Raw genomic sequence first — 24,367 nt, 5'->3', positions numbered from 1 at the left:
ATTAGACTTTCCCAGGCTAGAACTCAAACAAAAAGTACAGGTTTCACCCACTTCAGAAACACTGTGTTGTTCTCCATTTAGCACTAATCAGCTGGTAGTTTAGGAACACCCTGAACCCCACAAAGAGACTCTGCAATTCACAACAACCAAAATCCCCTGATCATCAGCACCTCACGGAGTTGATTTTGTCAGTTTACTGTTATGCTTTGATACTCACTGTGTCCTCTGGATGGTCATTCTGTGAGAGCCCAGGTAGAACCAATTCTTTCTTGAACACTTTTGGACAATGATGATCAATTCTTCCACGTGTTCGGTGGTTGGAATTTAGGACATCTGTGAACTTTGTACAGCTCCATTACATTGGTTAAGAATTAATAATTTCCACATTAGGCAATGAACCTTCCACAGTCGGAAGTTAGTTGTTTAAACTGTCTAAAAGTGTTGTAGCTCTGCTGACTTTTGGTCTTAGAGTATTTATGTTACTAATTATTCACCAGCGACTAAACTTTTCTATTACTGGTTTTTTAAATTAGATTCATGAACGCTGGAGCCAAAGTAGTTATTCTTTTTCCACAGAAGCTGCAATTTTAAAGGGGACAGCACCAAGCACATCTGCACTAGTCAGGAACGCAGGCAATTCTGAACTCTAAATGGGCCTAAGCATCCACAGAGTGCCAGTCTGAGTCGGATTGCCACTCTGCTCCTACTGCCTTACCTTTAAATTTTTTGCAATCCTTTCTTGCCCCAACTTCCGACTCAGGCCGGTGGAGACCTGTGCTGTGCAGCACAGTCCTGAGGCCTTCAGTCGAACACTGCAGAGTTGGAGGTAAGGAAGCCATGCCCCATTTTTTGTGGCACTAGCTGCCATAAACCAGGTAAGTTAAAGGTCCAGGGTTGGGTTGGGCCTCGGGTGGGGGTGAGAGTCGAGAGTCAGGTCTTGATGGGAGGGGTAAGATTCAGGAGTCGGGACGTGGAAGGGAGGAGTCCCATAGAGGGATGGTGAGGGTGGGGGGAGTTCCTTAGGGTTGAGGGAACTCCTGGGGAGGGGGGGGTGGGGGGTGGGTTAATTTGGGGGATGTGGTGGGGGTGTCCCATGGGGGAGGTTGTCGGGGAGTGAGTTGATTCCCCTAGAGGTTTGGGGGCATCGGGTGAGTCACGTTTGGGGGTGGGGGGGCCGATAGGGGTGTGAATCTGTACGATAGTTAGCCGGATGTTTGAATTGGCTTTAATTCTTCTAACTTTTTCTGGGTAAATATTGATGTCACACAGTTGGGACCATCTGAAATTTGTGATTTAAATTGCATTTCCGGATGGTTTCCAGTGCAGGGCAATTGCTCAGTGGAAGTTTTCACTTCTCGGGCAATTGCCATGCTGCAACCCTTACCTGGGAACTTCTTGGGGAAGGGTGGGAGTTTTGTTGGGTGGGTGTTCCCCAGCGCTTCTTTGGGGTACCCCCAAGTTACACTGCCCTGGAGCTTGGTAATTACAGCCCATTAAGTTTGCTTAAGAATGGAACAGTTTGTTCCCATAGCAGAAAAGTAATGGCTGTCACAGGAACGCAGGCTGCTTCCAGTATTCAGTCGGGCTCATTCTCCTGGTTCAGCCAACATTCAGTCATCCAGTCTGAACCAGATCTTTAGGTTCTCAGAGAAGAAAACTAACTCCTAAAGTGGTTAATTAACCACTGGGTGATTAACAACAACAGTCAAACTCTGAATTCAGAGTTTTCAACCTCTGCTGAATGTGTTTTGTTGTCAGTGACAGTATCAAAGGGTCAGCCCAAGGTTTAAATCATGCAATGTGTTTACAATCGACTTATACTGTTGCTGGCTCTGTAACTGCACTCTAGAGCGAGTGCCTTCCATTTCCTGCCCTGATACTAAACACCCCTCCCCTTCCCTTTTACTTGTCCTTCAGTTGCAGTTTCATTTTCACAGAAATCTTTTGCAGCTGTCAAATCCTCACAAAAACATCCTAATTTTAGGAGTTTGTGTTTCAAACAGGTCCAGAATCCGAAGAGAAACAGCAGTGAAGAGACTGCCCAAGGTAAGTAGCTCCATTTCCACCGCTGCCTCGCTGCTGAGACCAGCTGCTGGTTTCTGTGTGTTGAATGTCTGTACACTGTTTAATTCCTTTTTAGTAGCTGCTGTTATCACAATCCTGAAACCCACATTCAGTGAGTGTGGTGTACAGACTGTGAGATTGGACACACAGTGAGTGAACGGTACAAGATGTCATTTTCATTCGTTTCTCTCCTATTTTCCCTCATGTTGTCTCTGAGTTTATCTTGTTTCTGAGACACACCCCTTGGTACCTCAACCCTATTCGAATTGTCTAACTCCCTTTCCTGGATCCCACATTAGCTGATGATGTTAACTGTTCCCTCTCCTCAGACATTAATTGTCACATCTGCCATCATCACCTCTCTCCTGAAAAACCACCCCTTGACCCCACTGTCCTTGCAAACTACTGCTCGAGCTCCAACCTCCCTCTTCACTCCGACATCATTCAATGTGTTGTCACCTCCCAAATCCATGCCCATCTTTCCCAGAAATGCATCTTTGAAACCCTCCAATCAGGTCTCAGCCCCTGCCACAGTACTGAAACAGCTCTTTATCAAAGTCACACTAACATCCTCTGTCTGTGACAATGGTAAACTTTCTTTCCTCATCCTTTTCAATCCATCTGCAGCCTTTGATATGATTGGTCACATCCTCTAATGTATTTTCATCTTCATCATCCATCTGGGTGGGTCTACTCTTGTCTGGCTCCATCCTTATCTATCTAACCTTAGCCATGGTGTCATCTGCAATGGCTTCTCTTTCACATCGTTACCTCTGGTGCCTCCAGTGATCTATTCTTCACCCCATCCTATTTCTCATCTACTTGCTGCCCCTCAGTGACAACATCAGAAAACATGCCAAGCTCCACATGAACACTGACAACACCTAGCCCACCTGCACTATCTCTCTCAACCCCTCCACTGTCTCTGATTTATCATGCTGCTTTTCCAACAAACAGCACTGAATGAGTGGAAGTTTTCTTCCACTAATACTGGAGAGACTGTCTTCGGTCCCTGCCGCAAACTCTGCCTCCAAGCTACTGAAGCTTTTCTCTCTCTAGCTGCTGTCTGAGAATGAACCAGGCTGTTTGCAACCTCAATGTCATATTTGACCCTGAGATGAGTTCCTGACCACATATCCACTGCACGACAAGGCAATCTATTTCAACCCTTGCATCACTCATCTGCTGATGAAATCTTCATCCATGTCTTTATTATAATTGGAGCTGAGTGTTTATCACCCCCCTCTCTTGGCCTTTCATCCTCCATCCTCTGAAACTTGTTGAATTTATCCAAAATCCTGCTGCCCATATCCTAACAAACACCATGTCCTATTCATCCATCACTATGGTCTCAGCGACCTTCATTGGCTCCTGGTCCAGTAATGCTTCAGTTTTCAAATTCTCTCCTTTGGGTGGGGACTGATGAAGGTGCATGGTGTAGGAGGTGGGACCCAGAGTGGGTTCAGTTCACATGGTGATGGTGGGAGATTGAACCCAGAATGAACGAAGGTTACAAGGTGTGTCACTCAGAGTGGCTGGTTGGAGATGGGACCCAGAGAAGGTGGTTGAGGGTCAGTAGATTATCCATGGGCTGATGAGGGCACTGATTCCAGAGTAAGGGTACACCCCATTTAAGAATCTCCCCATTGAAGTTAATTACACATTGAGTGTGAGCTGACTAAGCTGAGGAGCATAAAAAGGGACATTCAGGGGAAGTAAGAAGATGAAAGAGGTTGGGACTTGGAGAGGTGGAAGAGGCATTTTACAGCTGGTTTTGTGCTGTTGCATTAAAAAAAACTGTGTTTAAATCTTTGATTGTTCAATGAGTATAATTCATAAAGGAAATGAGATAGGGGGTCTAGGTTTGACTGGGAAAGGAAGGTGTATCAGAATGGGGTGAGGATGGGAGGGGGGACAAAAGTGTTGGGGGGGGCTGGTGCTGAGGTTGAGGGGGGGAAATGCAGGTGACAGGGACTGAGATTAGGAGGGGGGAGGAAGGAGTTCAGAAGGAAGGTGAAGTTCGGAACGAGGAAGGAGCCCAGGGGAATGAAGGTGTCCATGGGGGAGTATGGAGTTTGGAGGGGGTAAGGACTCCCTGAGGGATGAAGGTGTCCAGGAGAGGAAGGAGCTGAAAGACACCATTACACATTACTCACGTTGCCACAGCAAGAACTCACCCATGGCTACCGCGATGGGGTGTAGGTCTGTATGCATCTCTGCATTCTGCTGTACCAGGTTCTCCATAGTGTCTGTCATCTTTCCCATCAAGACCTCCATAAGCACACATGTGGGGACCGCTTCACCAGAGAGCTGGCAGACACACTCCTCCGACTCGTTTGCCACCCTTTTGAGGCTTCCAACAGCTTTGCGTGATGTCCCCCCGCCTTCTGCTGTTTTCTCCATGATGAATTGGAAGGCTGAATCCAGGGAGTCATCTCTGACTTGGACCTCACAGCTGCCTCTTCCCCAGCAGACCTCCGAGTGCTGGGGAGCTTGGCTGAACCTGCCTCCTCCTGCTATGGACAAGTGTGCATGCAGTGACCACCAGATTGTGAACCCGATCCTGCTCTAGACCTAGGTCCCACTGAGGTGTGTATCTCTGTGAAGGTGCGGGGTGTGGGTACGCACTGTGACGGGTCTTCCAGTCTGCTTATTTCCAGCTCTTCAATGGAGGAGGTGTCCTCTTGGGTGGAGGTGAGGACATAAATGGAGCTGAGGGACTGGCTGGCTGAGGGCATCGGTCTCTTAGCAGAGCTCCTTGTGAACCAAAGTAGAGATAATTAATGCATAGCAGCAGAGTCAAAAGCAGGAGAGGGAGCACCCACAGTTACACTGAGGGAGGGATGATGTGATACAGGATCGTCACGTAGGTGTTCGCCGCTGACCTCACCATTGCCATTGGCATGGTCCACGTCCTCACCAGTCAGCACGATGGCACGCTCCTCAAAGTGTGAGGGGTCTAATGTGGGCCACTTCACACACACACACACACACACACACACACACACGCACCCCACCCCCCCCATCCCCTCCCCTCCCCTACCCCCAGTCTGGGAACTCTACCTGCTGTTGTGACCCAGTTTCTCCTGCATGAAAACAGATGGAGAGGGTGTGAGCAGGACACATAGCACTGCGTGGAATGTTTGTGTGGCGGGTGGAGCCATGGACGGGTTGGAGACACGAGCTCCAGAGGGTGTGTGTGAGAGTTAAAGGTATTGTCCCTGTGGATGTGTGATGGGTTTGTGTGTGTGTGTGAGTTGAGAGTGATGAGGTGATTGACTTACCCTGGCGGTACAGATGAGAACATTCATCCTCATCCTGCACTGAATGGCTGACCTCCTCCCGTGGCAGTGACTGCTGCTGCCACCACCTCCCAGGCTGGATTGGTGACTGGTGGACCACCTGCGGCCAGAGCTGGGGTAAAGGACATTGCAGCGGCCTTCCACTGTGTCCAGCAGATGCCCGAGAGAGGCGTCACTAAATTTGGGGGCTGCCGTCTTCTTTGCTTTTGGGACACTCTGTCGCCTGGAGCAGTCCTGGTCTGAAGATATGAAGTATGTGTGCGCCTTGGTGCACTTTAAATATGGCATTCGGAGCACTGAGGTCACGTTTTGGTGGGAAAACCCGAGGCTGCCCACCAGCGATGCATTATTAATGAGGCGGGACGTGTGGGGACGGGACGATGCGGCGCCAAAACCTACCATCGTGGCTGGCGGGTAAAACGTCCTTTTTCCCGCCCACTGCTGCACTTTGCGCAAATCTAGGGCGATTCCGCCCAATGACTCTTTATAACTTCATGCAGATGATCAGTCCGTTGAAGCGTAACCATCTCAAACTCCTTTGATAGTTGTTCTCTCGGAATTCTGTCTTGGGTGACCTTCAGAGCCTTTACCTTCAGCCCCAAAATGACCATTACCTCACGTAGGAGTTTGAGCTGTTGGAACATGACAATGGGTCAATTTTGTTATCAGATTAATGGAAATGGATCTCCAATTACTTACAACAACTACTTTCAGTATCTTAGGAGGGAAATGCAATCAGCTTATTTCAGACTATCCCAATTATCTGATTCTATACAATCTGTTATTCATATAGTTTCTAATTTTGAGGCAAATCAAAGCTTGAAGGTCTCTCTTGCCAATACATTTATCTTAATTGCACATTCTGTACATATACAGCAATTAAGATTTTACATTTTTTGTGGAAAGTGCAACTCAGTCTTTATAACCTAATTACTGATCCATTATTGATTCATTAATTATAACTTAATTAAGGCTCAGCACTTATTCAGTGGCTAATTAACTCATAGTAATTAATACAATAATCTTTCATTAATACATAGGTTTAAAAAAGACAGTTTGAAGAAGGCAATTGCCTTCTGACTTACTAATTGCGATTGGATTGAGCAGTGATCCTTATTCCTGAGCTCGATTTTGGCAGAACATGATATTCTGTAGCTTAGCAAAATTGGGAGGGAATTTCTTTGTTTAATCAATTCTGCTACCTCTGCTATTTCTATAAACATTAGGTTTACAAAGTGTGCAGTTTTTTCAATAACAATTAACTGTTACTACATTTCATTAATTATAACTTAATCAAGATACACTTTTTAAAAATAATCACCTGTTTGATGACTGGCTTTTAATACAAAATTAATGGATAGTTATTAAAGAAAAGTTACAGAATGTGAAATGGCTGCAGAAAGCCACATATTGGTGTTAAAATGGCTGCCTTGACCTTGTTAGTTGTAATGGTGAACAAAGTATGAAAGTTATTGATTTTTAAAACTAAGTTTACTACTCAGGCCTACCTACAATAAAGGGAATCGGAGGGAAAACAGAGCCAGCGTGAGTGGAGAGAGACAGAGGGCAGAATTTTGCCGTTGGCATGCGGGGGCGGGCCTGGCACGATGACACGTAAAATTACACGCGATGACGTTGGGCTTGCGTCCCGACATCATTGCGCCTCATTTCAATAATTTGTTCGGCGGGCGTGCACTGGAGGCGGCTGTGCGCCCGCTGAACTGTCAACGGTCTATTAAAGCCATTGAAAAAGTACTTAAACTGGTTGGAACGCTGCTCGACCTCCCTTAAGGTTGATGAGTAGGCGAAGAGCCCAGGCGGCCACGGGCGGGATGAGGTTTCCTGAAGATTTTATAAAATGACAAAATGGCTTTTCCTAACTTCACAAACATGTCCCAGCTCATGTGACACTGTCACATGATGGGACATGTTTAAATAAATTTTTACTTTATTTACTTTAAAGTTTTCAAGTCCATTCAATCTCCCCGAGGCAGTTCCATGCCTCAGGGAGATTGCTGCCCACTTTAGCGCACATGCGTGAAAGAGTGCAGACCCCCATCTCCCTCCTCCCCCCACCCACACTGGTAGTGAGTGCTACCGGCTGCGCATTACACTGGGTGGGCTTTAATTATCCCACCCACGTAAAATGGCGACACACAGCCAATCGCGGGTGGTGATCGGCTCTGTGCCCACGCCTGCTCGCTCCAGCCAAGCCTGCCCGCCATAGGAAAAATTCTCCCCAGAAAGTCTAAGGAGAAGCAGTGGGAGTGTCAGTAAAAGAGGAGTGAATGACCTTTATCCATGGAGCCCTGCATGTTTCTTTCCCTCAATTGTCTATCCCCTTCCAAAATCATTCATTGTCTCTGTTTCCACCACGCTCATGTGCAGCAAGCTCCAGGTCATTACTACTCACTGTGTAAAAAAGTTCCTCTTCACATTCCCCAACTCCTGCCCACGCCCCACAATTCCTGACAACAACCTTGAATCTGTGTCCCCGGTCCTTGTACTATCCACTAATGGGAACAGCTTTTCTTTGTCTGCCTTCTCTTCTTCTTCTCTAGGTAATAATCTTCAATTACTCGAGGGCTGAACCACAGCTTATGCCATGATTTTGCTATGGGACAGGGTGAGGAGACAGGCCCCATGTCTGCCTCTGCTGGAACAGGGATCGAATCCCATGCTATTGGCGTTATTCTGAAGCACAAACTAGCTGACACTATCTCTCCTATTCCTTGAGTTCCAAGCGATTTATGTTGCATCTTATTAAACACTTTCTTATATTCCATATAGACAACATCCATCGGATTTCCTTAGTCAGCCTTTTCTGTTATTTCATTAAAATCTTCAATTAGATTAGTCAAGCACAATCTGTCTTTTACACATCAGTTCTGCCTCTCCTTAATTAACTCAAACCTCTCCAAATGCCTGTTAACCTTTTCCCTGATTGTTGTTTCTAAATCTTTACTCTCCAGTGACGTTAAACTAACCGGTCTGTAATTACCAGGAATGTCCTTGCATCCTTTCTTAATAAGGGTGTCACATTTGCCATTTTCCAATCCTCTGGCACCTCCACCACATCGCGAGAAGATTCAAAAATTATGGCAAGTCCTTCCAATATCTCCAAACCCACTTCCTTAAAAAACTTTAATCTTTGCAATTTTTATAAATCACCAACACTCTGGTGTAGGTAGTAACATAATAAAGTTTACAGATGATCAGAAAGTTGGCAAACTAATTGACCATGATGAGAATAGACATCGTGTTAAGAATTTGACTCAGTCTATGAAAGGGTTAAAAATGTAATTTGAATAAAAATCCTTTGAGAAACACATACACATTAATCTCATGCACACACTCACACACACACACACACACACACACAGGTACAATGGCCTTGAGAGCAGGCTTTTCCAGGCAATGAACAAGCTGATAATATTGCAGCTGTTTTTTAAAGAAACTTGGGCCAGGATTTTACATTGGTTGGGCGGGCTCAGCTGGAGCGGGCAGGTGTGGTCGGGAACCTGCATTCAGCTTCGCTCCGCACCGCCATTTGACACAGGCGGGCCAATTAAAGCCTGTGCAGCATAATACGCAGCATCAGTGAGAAGGGGAGGGAATCAGACCTGGCGGCTGATTCAAAAGCAGCTGCAGCAGCCATGCGAAGGCTGCCAGTGAAGCAGATGCACCTCGTTATGGAGCTGGTTACTGGTGAACACGGCAGGTGGGAGGGCAGGGCCGAGAGGCAATCGGACCCACGTTCTTCTGATGAGTGTCTCACTGCCCTCCTGCAGGAGGTGGCAGCACACAGAGAGGTCTTTATACCCAGGGATGGGAGGAGGAGGCCCCCCCACCTCACCAAAAATGTCTGGGAGGAGGTGACATCCAGGTGAGCTCCCACGAGGTGGTGAGGCGCACAGGGGTGCAGTGCTGTAAGTGGTTCAATGATCTCCTGCGATAGGGAAGGGTAAGTACCGTGTTAGCATGAGTCACTTAGCACAGCAGTTAGGAGCAGCTCCCACCCCACTACTCCCCCCCTCCCCACCCCCAGACCTCAGAGTTCTTAGAGTGTGAGTGGCAAATGTCAATGAGGCAGCTTCTGGGCAAAGGGGTGAGCTCTGGTTACTTGGACTGAGTGTTTTGGGGCTCCAGAGTCACAAATCGGCTGAGCCCTGCAAGGTTTTCCTCAGGTGGGGTTGGCCAGGCTGCAATGGCGATGCAGGTACAGGGTGGACTAATCAATGCTCCTCTGTCCTTTCAGGAGAAGACATCCCATAATAATGCAGAGAGGTTGTGGACTGACGGGGGACTGCCCCACCTACTAATCCTCACTTGATATGAGCAGGAGGCTGTGGAGCTGGAGAGGTGCCATGCGCCTAGGTCAGCCGGCCATGGTGAGGTTGGGCTGCCACAGGGAGGTAAGAGTTCAGAGCACTGAGATCAGAATGTCTGTAAGAGTGACCATTCCACTGTTGTCTCTATATTGATGTGACCCTTGAACACAGAATCCCCATTGATAATGGAAAGACGAGGGCACCCTGATCTGGGTGCCAGGCATGCACAGTAACAGTGTAATGACTCCAACTAATGACATGTCCTTGTTCTTCCTTTCAGGATCACCAGCAGCCCATTGGGGTGAGGAGCCTGAAGGCCCACTGCTGACCTCAGAGGACAGCAACCACGGAAGCATACCTCACCACACCCTCTCAGACAAGCAGGCACCAGCACAGATACCAACACCTCGGTGGGCATTGGATCATTGGATAGTATCTCAATGCACAGAGGTGAGAGCAATTCACACACACTTGAGATGCAGGCAGAGGCAGAGAGTGCCCAGGGCGCCAGCAGTCGGAGGGCTGCTGGGGCCCAGGAACATGCTCAGTCAGTGGCTGATGATGGGCGTCTGGAGTTGTCCCTGAGACAGCAGATGTTGGATGTCCAGCAGGGTATGCAGGAGGATCTGGCAGAGATACTTAAGGGAATGCGTGTCATGGTCTCCATTGGGGAGAAGTCCATGAGGACCGTGACCAATGCAATGACAGTCATGGCCGAGCGCACTGCCTCCTCCATGGAGAGAGTGGTGACTCTCATGGAGAGGCTCCTCCATGGAACCGAATCAGAGGTTCCTGGGGATGTGCTTGGACCTGCAAGCCCTCACACCGGCAATGACCTTAGGTGGTGACTGTCAGTGGGGGAGATGGATTGGGAACCCAGTCTCTCAGCTCTGTGCCCATCCATTAATGGTGAGCAGGGAGGTCCAAAGTGATCTGACATTTGCGCACAAGCTGCTTGCATTCTTTGGGCTCCTCTCAGGACGCTGCAGATGATGGTGGCAGCTCCTCCACCCCTCTGCCAGTGACCGTGGCATCAGATGAGGCTGCGGTGACTGGGGAGATGACAGCCATGCCACTGGCCGCTCCCTCCTAGGCGGGGCCAGCACAGGCTCCATGGGCCAGAGGGCTCCTGCAAAGATCATCAAGGCCAACAGGACAGCAGAGTGAGCAGGTTGTCTCCAATGCCAGGGCCAGCGAGGGGTGAGAACCTAGACGTAGCATCTGCAAACTAAAACTTAAAGTACCTTAAGCACAATACAGGATTATCACTGGTGATATTTTTTCCCCCAGTTTTACATTAATTATTAGTAGATGTGAAGGAGAACACCTTTCCATTTAATTTGTATTATATATGCCAGGCATCAAAACATTAGATGTGTTTCTGTTTAGCAAGCCTCTGGGTGTTTCATTAGTTCTGCAGGTAAAGGGTAACCCATGAAGTTATGAGTGACTTGTTTGTCATTGAGCTTTATTTAAGTGGAATATAGTACATATTGTTCACCAAGCAAATATTGCTGTCAGGTATCGAGTATGGAGCCTGCAACCCTGGCATGTGGTGGTGGTTCTTATTTGGTAGGCTAGCTGAAGGAGCGTTGGATCAAAGCCTCCCAGGTGTCCCTGCCTCCCTGGAGGTTGCCCAGGTCAACATTTATCCCCTCAGGGTTCTCCTGACTGTGCTCATCCTCGGACTCACAACTGGACTCATCATCTGTTGCTAGAGCAGCAGCATTGACATCTTCTTCCTCCACTCCAGATTGTGGAGAGCGCAGCATGCAACCATTATCAGTGACACACGATTTGGGGAGTATTGCAGTGCACCCCAGGAATGGTCCAGGCATCGGAAGTGCATCTTGAGAAGACCTATGTCTCTCTCCACCACAGCCCTTGTGGAGGCGTGGCTCCTATTGTACCGCTGCTCAGCCTCTGTCCTTGGATGACAGAGAGGCATCATGAGCCACCTTTTGAGCCTTTGTTAACCAGCTGCCATCCATCCAGTCGGGCTGGAGCACTGAAGAGCATCGGCACCTGGGAGTGTCTCAGGATGTGAGTATCATGGGAGCTACCTGGGTACCTTGTACAGACTTGTAGAATCTACTGCCTATGGTCACACACTATCTGTACGTTCATGGAGTGGAATCCCTTCCTATTGATGAAGGCATCTGGCTCACCCGCTGGTGCCTTGATGGCCACATGTTTGCAGATGATTGCACTTGGGATGCGGGGGAACCCAGCAGTCATGGCAAAGCCTCTGGCTTGCACTGTCTGTCTGGCCTCGTCTGTGCGGTAGTGAATGAAAGTCAATGCATGCCTGAACAGAGCGTCTGTCACCTGCTTGACACAGCTGTGGACAGCTGATTGGGACACTCCACAAAGATCACCCACCAACCCTTGGAAAGAGCCAGAGACATAGAAGTTGAGGGCCACTGTGACCTTCAGAGCCACTGGCATTGGGTGTCCACCCACTCTGTTGCAGCTGACCTCAGGGCCGTTCATCTGACAAATGGAGGTCATTGTCTCGCTTGAGAGGCGGAGCCTCCTTCAGCATTGCACCTCAGACATATTGAGGTAGCTGCTTCGCTACCTGTAAAACCAGACAGCAGGATAGTGGCGTCTTCTGTGGCCCCTTCCACCTTGGACTTCCTGTTGGCCCTGTGCCCCTTCTGCCTGCACCTGTCCTTCCAAAGGTGGCTCCCCTGGAGGCAAAATGGGGACACCTGGCCTCCTCCCTCTTCCGGCTCTTTCTTCCTCCTCAGAGGAGGTGCCTCCAGCAGAGACCACAATCTCAATCTCAGGGTGAGGGAAGGCTGTCTGATACTTGGAAGGGCCCAAGTGGTATGGCTCCTCTGGAGTCCTGAACTGAAGCCTGTTATTTCTGGCAAAGCAGCTCTGAAGCGAAATTAAGATGCTCTGTTCACACAAGCAAGCAGCAGCAAGGTATAAGGTAAAATGCTAACAACTCGCATTAGTGAGCCCTCTCAGCCCTCTTATCTCCCCAATGGATGAGGTTTTTGAAAATGTGGCCGACCCGCCTGCCCGTTGCGCCCGTGCGACACCCTGAAAATCGCACGGGCTGCATAACATCACAGACAATTGGTGCCTCAAGGGCCTTAACTGGCCTGTTAATTAATGGTAGGCCCACCTCCGTCCTCATAGCACCCACCTAGCGCTATATCGGTGGCGTTGGGATGCACACCTGACGTCATTGTGCGCCATTTTACCTTCCAGTGTGTCGGACGCAAGCCCACACGCTGAACGTAAAACTCTGCCCATGGAGCAGAATTTACACTTGTCAGGCGGCCAGTAGTGAGTCAGAAGAGGAGCACGGTGAGGGGAATGCCGAGGGCATGTAGACAGACCTCGGTAACCTTCAGAGAGACAGGGACGCCTTGATCTAACGCTCTTTCAGCTAGGCTGCCAAATAAGTGCTACCACCTCATGCCAGGGCTGTCGTCACCATCCTGGATCGCAGAAATGACCCTTTCCTTTGCCCCCAAGATACACCTAGTGCCTGTGAAATAACGTTTTGAGCCACCCACGTCCAGCATTACATACTGGCGTACCCTGCACCTACAAAACAAATGAAGCATACTCTGGCCAAAAGCAAATGTAATATAACATTGGCACTCACAGAATATTAACATAACAATATCAGGCGTTGATGGTCACACCATTAGAAAAAGGGGGAAAAAAAAGGAGAAAAAAGAACACCCGTGACCAGCCCCTCTTGTGTTTAAAATGCTTTAAACCTATGTTTACGGGTGCTACATCTAGGTGCTCCCTCCTCGCTGGCAGTGGAATTGGAGGCAGCTGCTGACTCTGCTGTCAGTGCCTGTATGAGGGCTTGCAGGTCCGAACGCCGCCCCAGGAACCCTTGATTCTCTCCCTGGAGCTGCCTCATGGATCTCTGCCAGACCCTCCCACACACCCCGCTCAAGTCCAGCATCTGCTGCCTAGTGGACAACTCCAGAGGCCCATCATCAGTCTTCGACAGAGTATCGTCCTGGTCCCCAGCAGTCCTCCAACTGCTGGTGCCCAGGGCACTCTCTGCCTCCACCTGCACCTCAAGAAAGTGTGAAGTGCCCTGAACAATGTGCACCAAGATACTAGCCGTTGATCTAATGCCCACCGAGGTGCTGGTTTCTGCATTGGTGCCTGGCTCAGAGAGTGGGTGCGACGCAGGTGCTTCTGGAGCCTGGTGGTCCTCTGGGATCTGGGTAGCTCCTAGGGGTCCTGAGATTGGCTGCTTGGTGGCAGACCTAAGGGTGAACAAGGACACGTTATTAGTTAAAGTCATCACATAGTCACTGTGCATGCTAGGCAACTTGGTGAGAAAATGTAGATCTGGATCATGGTGCTATCGTCTTTCAATGATCAATGGGGAATCCACTTTGGAGGCTCCCATCAATTATGAGGCTGCACAAGAACCTTTGCACCATCTGAAACTCTCACCTCAGTGCACTGCACTCTTACCTTCGTCTGACACCCCAGCCGGTTGACTGAGGTGTATGGCGTCTCTCGAGCTCCAAAGCATCCTGCTCATATATGGAAAGGATGAGAAGGTATGGGGGTCCTCTGCCAGTCCACGGCATCTAAATGTTGTTCTGGGATATCTTCTCCTGAAATGACAGAGGAGCATGGATTAGTCTACTCTCTACCTGCCGCACCATTGCAGCCTGGCCAACCCCAGCTGAGGAACACCTTGCAGGGCACATCCGAGTCATGGACCTCAACCCGCAAGGCACTCAGGCCAAGCAGCCACGCCTTACCCCTTAGCCAGCTCCCGTGTCATTGACAGACGCCACTCAGACTCTAGCACCCCTGAGCTCCACGGGGGGATGGTCAGCCCAAAACACTTCAACACACTGACCCATGCCAACATGGTACTCATCCGGCACTATATCCAGGTGCGCCGCACTACGTCGTAGCTGCTACCCGGGCTGCCACCTCCTACCATGCCCCCTTTGTGAGGTGCCGTGGTCTCCTCCTCACATCTCTGGGGAAAAAGGTATCCGTTCTGGCACCACCTCCTCCAGGTTGGCAGCGAGGCACTCATTGGAAAAATAGGGTCCAAGTGCCCAGCTGACATTAACACCCACCTGGTTTCTACGTCTTCATTTGCAGATATGCCTTTACAGCAACTCAAATGTGGGCAGCCTCCCTGGGGCTGCTGGAGCATTTTTCGTTAGGCCACTGGGTCACCATTGGACCCAGTGGCCGTCAGGCCCACGCCTGTCCCTTCTCGAACATTCTACAGCTGGCATTCATGCTGGGTGAGCCTGCCTGATGAGAGAAAATTTCTGCCCATGGTTTTACTTCTGAAGAATTGCTCAGAACAAAGGGGGCTAACAGTAAGACAATGGTATATTCTAAGGCAACAGATTTTCTTAGGTAAATAAACCAGTCAGATTTCATGGGACCATCATTGAGTCAAGATCTTAGAAAGGCTTTCTCATAGCTGAGACAAAGACAATAGAAGGTTACTTTTGATACTTTTAATTGTAAGTGCAAAACTAAAGTGTTATTTGTTTGAATATCCTACTTGTATCTCTAAGTGGATTTGAAGTTTGCATTTACTATATTTAGATGAATTAGTTCATCTTGCATTTAGACGCTGCAATATTCAAAACATTACCAGAATGTAATCCAAGGTGTAAGCTTAGAATAGTGTATTATAAATTGACCATTATAAAAAGTCTTAGTCTGTAAACCTAATGGATCCTAACTCATCCAGAGATCTTATTTATAAGATTCAAAGGTCTGGCAGAGGTTACTCTCTAATAGGAGAAATAATTCTGCTATAATGTACCATGTACGTTTTATTCTGAGATATCTTTGTTTAGTCTAAATACTCATGGAAGAGAGAATATGTTATCTTAAGACATCATAAATATCTAGCATGGCTGATTTAAGCTCGTATGAGATTCAAAATATTTTTCAGCTGAAGTTTTAAACTGACAATAGTTCAATTGAATAAATTTACCTTGCTGGGGTGGGGGTGGTGGTAAAGATAGCAGAATCCTAATAATACACTGTAGAAACTTTAGGTTTATAAAGTATTATTTCCAAAAATAATTATCTATTGCATCAATTCACTACTTTTAACTTAAGCATACAATAAGTTATAATTAATCACAAATACATTACTTAATAATTATCTGTTTGATGACTGGCTCTTTTCACAAAATCAATAGATAGTTAACAAAGAAAAGTTACAGAGTGTGAAATGGCTGCAGGAAACTGCATGTTAGTGTTAAAATGGCTTCCTTGACCTTGTTACTTGTAATGCTAACTACAGTATGAAAATGACTACTTAAGCCTACATACAATGGAGGGAATTTGAGGGGAAACTGCATGAGAGCCAGTGTGAGCGGAGAGAGGGTGCTATAGACAGTATGGCTTAGCAAGCTACCTGACTTTAATTCAAACTGTTACCAAAAAATTGAATAAGAAACAAATCTGGATGGTCCACCTTGCATTTACATAGACACTGGAAACAAGAAAGGGCCATTCAGACCTGCAAAGTCCTCTTCACCAGAATCTGGGACTTGTGTCAAAATTAAGAGAGTTGTCCCACAGATGAGTCAAGCAATAGCCTGATATAGTCTTACTCACTGAATCATAGTTTACAGACAATATCCCAGATGTCCCCATCACATTGCTGGGTTTCTTCTGCCCAGCTGACAGGACAGACCCACCAGAGATGGCAGCACAGTGGAGAAGGCAGTGGCCACTGCTGACCAGGCTGGCTGGACCTATTTGCCAGACTGGGCTTAAAGAAGGTGGTGAGGGAAGCAATGTAAGGGAATAATTACTAGACCTTGTCCCTTATTTGTCGTAGATACATCTGACCATGACAGTATTGGTAGGGGTGACTGCTGCACAGTCTTGTGGAAACAAAGTCCCTTTTTCACACTGAGGGCATGTTGTGTGGTACTATTACCTTGCTAAATGGGATAGATTCAGATCTAACAGCTCAAAATTGGGCATCCATGAGGCGCTGTGGGGAATCAGCAGCAGCAAAGTTGCATACAACCACAATCTGTAACCTCATGGCTGGGCATATCCCTCATTCTACTAAGCCAGGCTTCAACCCTGGCTCAATGAGGAATGCAGGAGGACATGCCAGGACCAACACCAGGCACACCTAAAAATTAAGTATCAAAACCTGGTGATGCTGCAACATAGGACGATTTGCATGCCAAACAGTGGAAACAGCATGCGATTGACAGAGCTAGGCTATCTCACAACTGTCATGTCATTAAGACATGAAATGAAATGAAATTTGGGTACATCGAATCTTTATTATTTGTCAAAACCCTTCATAGTTTGAACACCTCTATGAAATCTCCCCTTCACATTCTCTGCTCCAAGGAAAATTGTCTTTTCTCAAGAACAATTAGGGATGAGCAACAAATACTGGCCTTATCGGCACCACTCACACCACACGAAGAGTTGTGAACATGTTACCTGTTAGTTCGTTCATTTCAGTGTATGTGATCGGGCAGTGGCTTGTATCCAGTTGTAGGTGAGGGGCTGTTGGGACAGAATCTCCATCTAAAATCAATGCTGCTTCAACCAGTGTCCTGCTTCAACCAGTGTTCTACTTTAAACTTGAAAACAGTTCTTCCATTCACAATTATTTTTCCAAATACATATGTTAATCATAACATTTATAAAAGTACACAATGTAACAGTTAAGATTTGACATGATATAACATGCAATACGGATCATTTTCTTGCAACGCAGTATGCCTCACCACACTTACAGGTTATATTTTCAAAGTACATTTATATTTCATCTCAAGCATTCTCCAGTGTATACAGCCCAAGGGGTTTTACATGGGTTTCAGCCCCTTAGCATACTGTAGCGGAAAGACCTTAGGCAGTGGTCTTTCCCCACGGAAACTGAGTGGCAGTTGCCCCAAGCTTTAGCGCATCCCTCAGGACGCAGTCCTGGACCTTGGAACGTGCCAGTCTGCAACACTCGGTTGTTGACAGCTCTTTCCGCTGGAAGACCAAGAAGTTTCGGGCAGACCATAGAGTGTCTTCACCAAATTGATGGTCCTCACAAGATCACAGGAAATAGGAGCAGGAGCAGACCACATGGCCCATTGAACCTGCTCTGCCGGTTGGAGGGAAGAACCACGACGATGTCAATCACTGTGAAAAGATGAACCGGCTGATCTTGACCTTCAACTCCATTTCCCTGCCCACTCCCCATATCCCTTAATTCCATCAGAGACCAAAAGTCTGTCTATCCCAGCCTTAAGTCTACTCAACAATGGAGCATCTACAGCCTTCTGGGGTAAAGAATTCCAAACAGTCAGAACTTTTGAGTGAAGTAATTTCTCCTTGTCTCAGTTCTAAATGATCAGCCCCTTATCTGTATCCCTGTGTTTTAGATTCCCCAACCGGTGGAAACAATCTCTCAGCAATCACCCTATCAAACCCCTTCAGAATTTTGTAGGTTTCAATGAGATCACCTCTCACTCTTCTAAACTCCAGAGAACATAAGCCCAATTTACCCTCATCATAGGACAACCCCCTCATCCCAGGGACCAATCTAGTGAATCATCACTGTACCGCCTCCAATGCAAGTATATTCTTCCTTACATATGGAAACCAAAACTGCACAGAGTACTCCAGGTGTGGTGTCACCAAAACCCTGCACAACTGTCGCAAGACTTATTTATTCTTGTCCTCCAATCATCTTACAATAAAGGCCAACATGCCATTTGCCTTCTTAATTGCTTCTGCATGATAACTTCCTGCATACCTTGTACGAGCACACCCGAGCCTCTTTGAACATCAAAGTTTACAAGTTTCACACTTTTTGAAAAATATTCTGTTTTTCTGTTCTGATGACCGAAGTGAATAATGTCACACTTCCCCATATTATACTCCACATGCCATCCTGTTGCCATCTCACTTAACCTGTCTGTATCTCATTGTAGCCTCTCTGTGTCCTCCCCACAGCTTACCTTTCCACCTAGCCTGCATCTTCAACAAACGTGATATATTAATATGGATTGTAAATAACTGAGGCCCCAGCACTGATCCTTGTGGCACTCCACCATTCACTACCTGCCAACATGAAAACAACTCATTTTTGCCCACTTCATGCTTCCTGTCTGTTAACCAATCCTCTATCCATCCTAAATATATTACCCCTAACTCCATGAGCCCTTATTTCGCCTATTAGCCTTTTGTGTGAGACCTTGCCAAATGCCTTTTTGAAATTTTCCTCCAAAAGTAGTTGATATTTATCCCAGTATGCATCCCTGGGAACAGACTGTGGAGCGCAGAGTTCTGTGCCATGGAGTGCTCAGGGTGAACCTCGATAAATCACTGCATTTCTCTCCAGAATGTTTTTGTATAGGCACATTCCAGAGGAATGAGGATGGTCTCTTCCCAATCTCAGCTCCTTCAATGGGCAGCAAGTGGAGCAGTGAGACTCCAGGCACATGGAAAGGATCTGAAGGGGAGCCAAGCCACCTCTTAGTGCTTTTTTGAAAGTTCTGGTGATGAGGTATTCTGCCAGATTACTTTGGCAATCTGTTCTGGGAACCATCTGACGGAACCCACCATCTCTTTCCAACAGAGAATTGAGGATGTTACATGTGGACCACTGCCTGATGGACTCGTGGTCAAAGGAGTTTCTCTGCATAAATTTTTCCATGAGGGACAGGTAGTATGGCACGATTCAACTAATTGGAGGGTTCCGCAGCAACGTGGCCAAACCCATCTTTCGCAACACTGGGGACAGGTAGAACATCAGCATGTAATGATACTTGGTGTTTGCGCACTGAGGGTCTACGCACAGCTTGATGCAGCCACACACAAAAATGGCCATCAGGATGAGTGTGGCATCGGGTAGATTTTTTCCCTCTTTATCTAGAGATTTGTATATTGTGTTCCCGCATTTTCGTTCTCCAGATAAAGCAGAAGATGGCTTGGGTATCTGTCACAGTGCGAGAGTTGGGTATGGGCCAGACCAGAGGAATTCTGAGAGACCCTCATACCTGATGAGCAGCTTCTTTTACCAAAATGGAGAGGTTGCATAGCTCCCACATGCACAGTTTCTGTTTCATCTTGACAACATATTCCTTCCCGTTTTTAGCATATACCTTGGCCCCCCGAACCACATCCTCAGCACCTTCAGGTAGTCTGACCCAATGGTGAAAGGGACAAAGAATCAGTTATCCCAGTTTCCAAAGAACATGGCCTCATCCTTGTCATGATTTACCTTGGCTTCCGAGGCCTGTTTGAACTGGTCACAGATGCTCATCAGCCTGCACTCCAACAATGGATCTGAATAGAAGATGCTGGCATCATCCATGTACAGGGAGATTTTGATTTGAGTGTTTCCCATGCCTGGGATTATCACCTCTCTAACGTCTGCATCCTTCCTGATGGACCCAGGAAAAGGTTCGTTAAAACTCACAATTAAGACCAGGAGAGATGGTAGCCCTGTCTGACTTCATGTTTGATTGGAAAGCTTTCTGATTCCCACCCATTGATTGAAACTGCACTACTAAAGTTTGTGTAGAGCAGTTGGATCCAAGTCATTCCCCAAACTTCATTTTGGAGAGCACATCCATTGTGTAGGTGTGCAATATTCTGTCAAAGGCTTTCTCCTGGTCCAAGCTGATGTGGTAGGTGTCCACCCCACTTGCCCTACACATCAGTGACCATATTCCTAAGTTGCGCAATGCACAGTTTCTTCTCAGAGATGAAAGTGAGCAATGATTTCATTCTGTGGAATTATCCAATTCTGAGTTGGGTTTTGTCATGACTGTTGTTTAACAAACACTGACACTTGTTGTGGGTGGACTTTAACCAGGGAGAGTAAGCACAGTTTAACATGGGGGCAAGACTGAGTAGCTGTAAAAATGGAAGTCCAAGCGCATTTCATATCAGCCTTGTCCAACTACTGACTCAATCTACATTTTTGTCTATACTTGAAATATTTGAAATGCTGCGGATGCTGGAAATCAGTAACAAAAAAACAGAAAATGCTGGAAAAACTCAGCAGTTCTGACAGTGTTCATGGAGAGAAAAACAGAGTTAACATTTCAGATCATGGCCATTCATCAGAGCTACCTTTTTGTGATACTTTGTTAGATATAGCAACAAGAAGCCAGAAAACACCCCAATAAAGATCTAAAACTTCTCAATTATTCCTGAAACCATGTGTAACATTTGTGTATTTATGTCATTTTCAGAGATCAAATGGCCCAGTCTACTCTCTCCCAGCTCTTCACTGTTCAGGAGAGCAGGAACCTGCAATCTATGTATAACACGGGGGAATTGGAAGGAGTAATTCTTCAGATAAAGAGTAAGTCAGACAATTTAGACAATGTGCAGCTTAACATTGCCGTGCTGGGTGATGTGGGCTCAGGGAAATCCACCTTCATCAATGCTATGAGAGGTCTTCGGAGCAGTGATCACGGAGCTGCTCCAACTGGGAATGAAGAAACGTGGATGGAGCCAACCAAGTATCCCTGTCAGGATCTGCCTAATGTTCAACTCTGGGATCTTCCAGGAATGAATTCCTTTGGTTTTGAATTAAATAATTACCTAAAGAAGGTGAAGTTTGAAAGCTTTGACTTTTTCATCATTGTGTCCCAGGCCCGATTCAGAGAGAACGATGGAGAGATTGCGAAAAAGATTCAAGAACAAGGCAAAGAGTTCTATTATGTCCGATCCAAAATAGACAATGATGCTTATTCACTGAAGAAGCAAGGTGCTGATCTTAATGAAGGGTGGAGGACAATCCGCAGGGACTGTATCAATAACTTCCAAACTGTTGGGGTTACACCACCAGACATTTTTCTCATCTCTAGTTTTGACCTGGAGGAATATGACTTCCTGAGATTAAAGTCCACCCTCACCAGGGATCTCCCGAGCATTAAATCAAATGTTCTCTCACTCTCAGTCCCAAAGATTATGCTGGATGTTACAGAACCCAAAAGAAGAATGTTGATGAAGAGAGTCTGGTTATTGGCCATTCTGGCTGGAGCAGTGGGTGCAGTGCCAGTGTCAGTGCCAGTGCCAATGTCAGTACCAGTGCCAGTGCCAGTGTTGTCTGTCATTACCATCATTGGGTTGACAGTTGCTGGTCGGATCTACCTCCAGAAACAGCTGGGACTCAGTGACAAGCTTCTGCAAAGCCTGGCCAGCAAAGTCGCTAAACCCAGTTCAGTTCTGAAAGCTGAAATGAATCATCGATTGCCAAGGAAGATGCCACTAGCAGTTACCAATGTACTGTTAGGAATCACCATCGTCACCTGCATGATAACTGGGATCAAATACAGCTTCAGTCCAGTGATGCTCTCTATCTTTGGGGCCGTGTCGTCCTTTGCTCTTACCTACAAGTTACTGAAGGATTCACTGAAAGACCATTTGGAAACTGTACAGTGCCTGGTGAAGAGTGCACTGAGCAGAGACTGACATGATTCCCCGCACATTACACCAATTAACATTACTCCTCAGTTTGTAGAGACTGTAGTGATGTTTGATCTAGAATATTACAGATTAACCTGATCAGGTCAGGGGTCAAATTCATTTTCTATTCTGGGCCTAATCCAATAGCGTGGTATTTGTTATTATGAATCTTTATTAAAATAGAAATGGATGATGATAAACTGTATGGATACTTGCCTGCATTTAGATTTAATTTACTGTTTCTGCTGCCACTGATACCTGGCACCTCTTAGCTTGAACCTTTGCATCAATATTTGGAGCGAATGTTTGGACTGAGGTTGGTCTTGGATAAAAACATGAGGATTACATGTCACTATTGAACTTTGTACCTTAATCACTGACCCTGGAAGTGAATCCCAGAGCTTCACAACGCCCTGTGTGAAGAGGTTTCTCTTAATCACTATTCTAAATCTCTTACATTTAATTTTGTCTCTATGGCTCTTTGTGTTTGATCCCTTGACCCCTGGAAGAGCCTGCTTCTATCTAACCCATTCCACCTTTCACCATTTTAAACATTTCTATAGTATCACACAGGAATGTGCCATTACTTTGAGAAAGAGGAGTCCTAACAGAAAGGACACAAAGTTAGATTGAGCCTAAGACTGAGCCACCTAGCTCATTGGACAGGAATACACTTGTCTTGTTTAACATCTGTATTCCTGATCAGTTATGCAACTACAATTGCTGACTTTGTGATCATTAACTATAAACTTAGTGATTTTTAACTATAAACCACCAGCACATAACACTCTTTGCTGTACACACCTTGTAAATATTATCCCTGAGTCCTCCAGAATAAGGAGGGAAACGACAAGAAGAGGGGAAGAAAGGGTTCTTCCTTCCCTTGGCAATCTCAGTGTTTTACTCTGTAACATTTACTGTCCAAATAAAGTACCTTCCTTCAGGCTTTTATCATGTTTCCTTTGAAGGATATGTTCTCCCTCTTTCTGAGTCATAACAACAACTTGAATTTATATAGTGTCTTTAATGTAGTAAAAAAAATCCCAAAATGCTTCACAGGAGCGATGATCAAACAAAATACGACATGAAGCTACATGAGGAAATATTAGGGCAGATCAGCAAAACTTGGTCAAAGAGGTGACACAGATGTGTGGTCAGAAATTCATGTCAAGATCAAATACAATACCAAGGTTGCAAACAGTCCTGTTTAGCCTCAGATAGCTACCAGAGAAAGTGGCTAGGTAACAGACTGGTGGTGATCAAATACATGACTTTGGTTTTCCAAGTGTTTATTTGGAGAAAATTTCTACTTACCCATAAGACAGTAAGACGCAGGAGCAGAGGTAGGCCATTTGGCCCATTGAGTCTGCTCCACCATTCAGTGAGATCATGGCTGATGATAATCCTCAACTCCACTTTCCTGCCTTTTCCCCATAACCCATGATTCCCTTACTGATTAAAAATCTGTCTATCTCAGCCTTGAATATCTAATGACCCAGCATCTACTGCCCTCTTCCACAGATTAACAACCCTCTGTGGGAAGAAATTCCCCCTCACCTCTGTTTTAAATGAGCACTCCCTTTCTCCGAGATTATGCCCTCTGGTCCTAGACTCTCCCACAAGGGGAAACAAGCTCTCAGCATCTACCCTGTCAAGCCTCCTTGGCAATAGTACATTCATTTCCCTCATCTAAGTCATTAATATATATTGTAAATAATTGTGATCTCAGCACTGATCCCTATGGTACTCCACTAGTTACAGGTTGCCATCCTGAAAATGCCCCCCTGTAATCCAGCTCTCTGTCTTCTATTGGTTATCCAATCCTCTATCCATGCTAACATACTACCCCCCAACACCATGGACTCTTATTATGCAGCCTTATGCGCCACTGAACGGCTGGTCCTTTAGAGACAGTGGAAGAGTCGAGAGAGCTGGTGGTGAGGTAGAGCTGGGTGTCATCAACGTACATGTGGAAACTGATACCATGTTTTTCAATGATGATACTGAGAGTTAGAGAAATAAGAAGGAATTAAGAATAGATTCTGGGGGAACTATTGCAAATGCGGTTCACCGGATTCATCAGTTCGTTTCATGTGACATCAGAAATAGCTGAACACACTGAGCACAGCAACAGGTACAGGCCCAAACAATATCCAGGATCTGGTATTAAGGGCTTATGCACCAGAACTTGCCATGCCCCTAGCCAAGCTGTTCCTGTACAGC

At 46.5% G+C, this 24,367-nt stretch overlaps 1 protein-coding gene and 1 pseudogene across 4 annotated transcripts; one reads left to right on the top strand and one right to left on the bottom strand.

Moving 5' to 3' along the window:
* Positions 1 to 306, bottom strand: part of LOC121282434 — a 69,465-nt pseudogene extending 69,159 nt beyond the window's left edge.
* A 1,591-nt stretch (positions 307 to 1,897) lies between these two features.
* Positions 1,898 to 23,093, top strand: LOC121282362 (T-cell-specific guanine nucleotide triphosphate-binding protein 2-like). 4 transcript variants are annotated; one of them, XM_041196080.1, is made up of 4 exons: positions 1,898 to 2,046; positions 9,625 to 9,781; positions 9,978 to 10,147; positions 20,923 to 23,093. In XM_041196080.1, exon 4 carries the CDS (start codon positions 20,930 to 20,932, stop codon positions 22,148 to 22,150), a length of 1,221 nt encoding a protein of 406 aa, XP_041052014.1. In that variant the 5' UTR covers positions 1,898 to 2,046; positions 9,625 to 9,781; positions 9,978 to 10,147; positions 20,923 to 20,929; the 3' UTR covers positions 22,151 to 23,093. The 4 variants fall into 4 exon arrangements, with proteins under 4 accessions (XP_041052014.1, XP_041052013.1, XP_041052012.1 ...); XM_041196079.1 differs by lacking the exon at positions 9,978 to 10,147; XM_041196078.1 differs by lacking the exons at positions 9,625 to 9,781; positions 9,978 to 10,147.
* The last annotated feature ends 1,274 nt before the right edge of the window (positions 23,094 to 24,367 follow it).

This window comes from Carcharodon carcharias, chromosome 9 (genome assembly GCF_017639515.1).
Source record: "Carcharodon carcharias isolate sCarCar2 chromosome 9, sCarCar2.pri, whole genome shotgun sequence".
Taxonomy (NCBI): domain Eukaryota; kingdom Metazoa; phylum Chordata; class Chondrichthyes; order Lamniformes; family Lamnidae; genus Carcharodon; species Carcharodon carcharias.
This window is presented reverse-complemented; position numbering and strand designations above follow the sequence as displayed.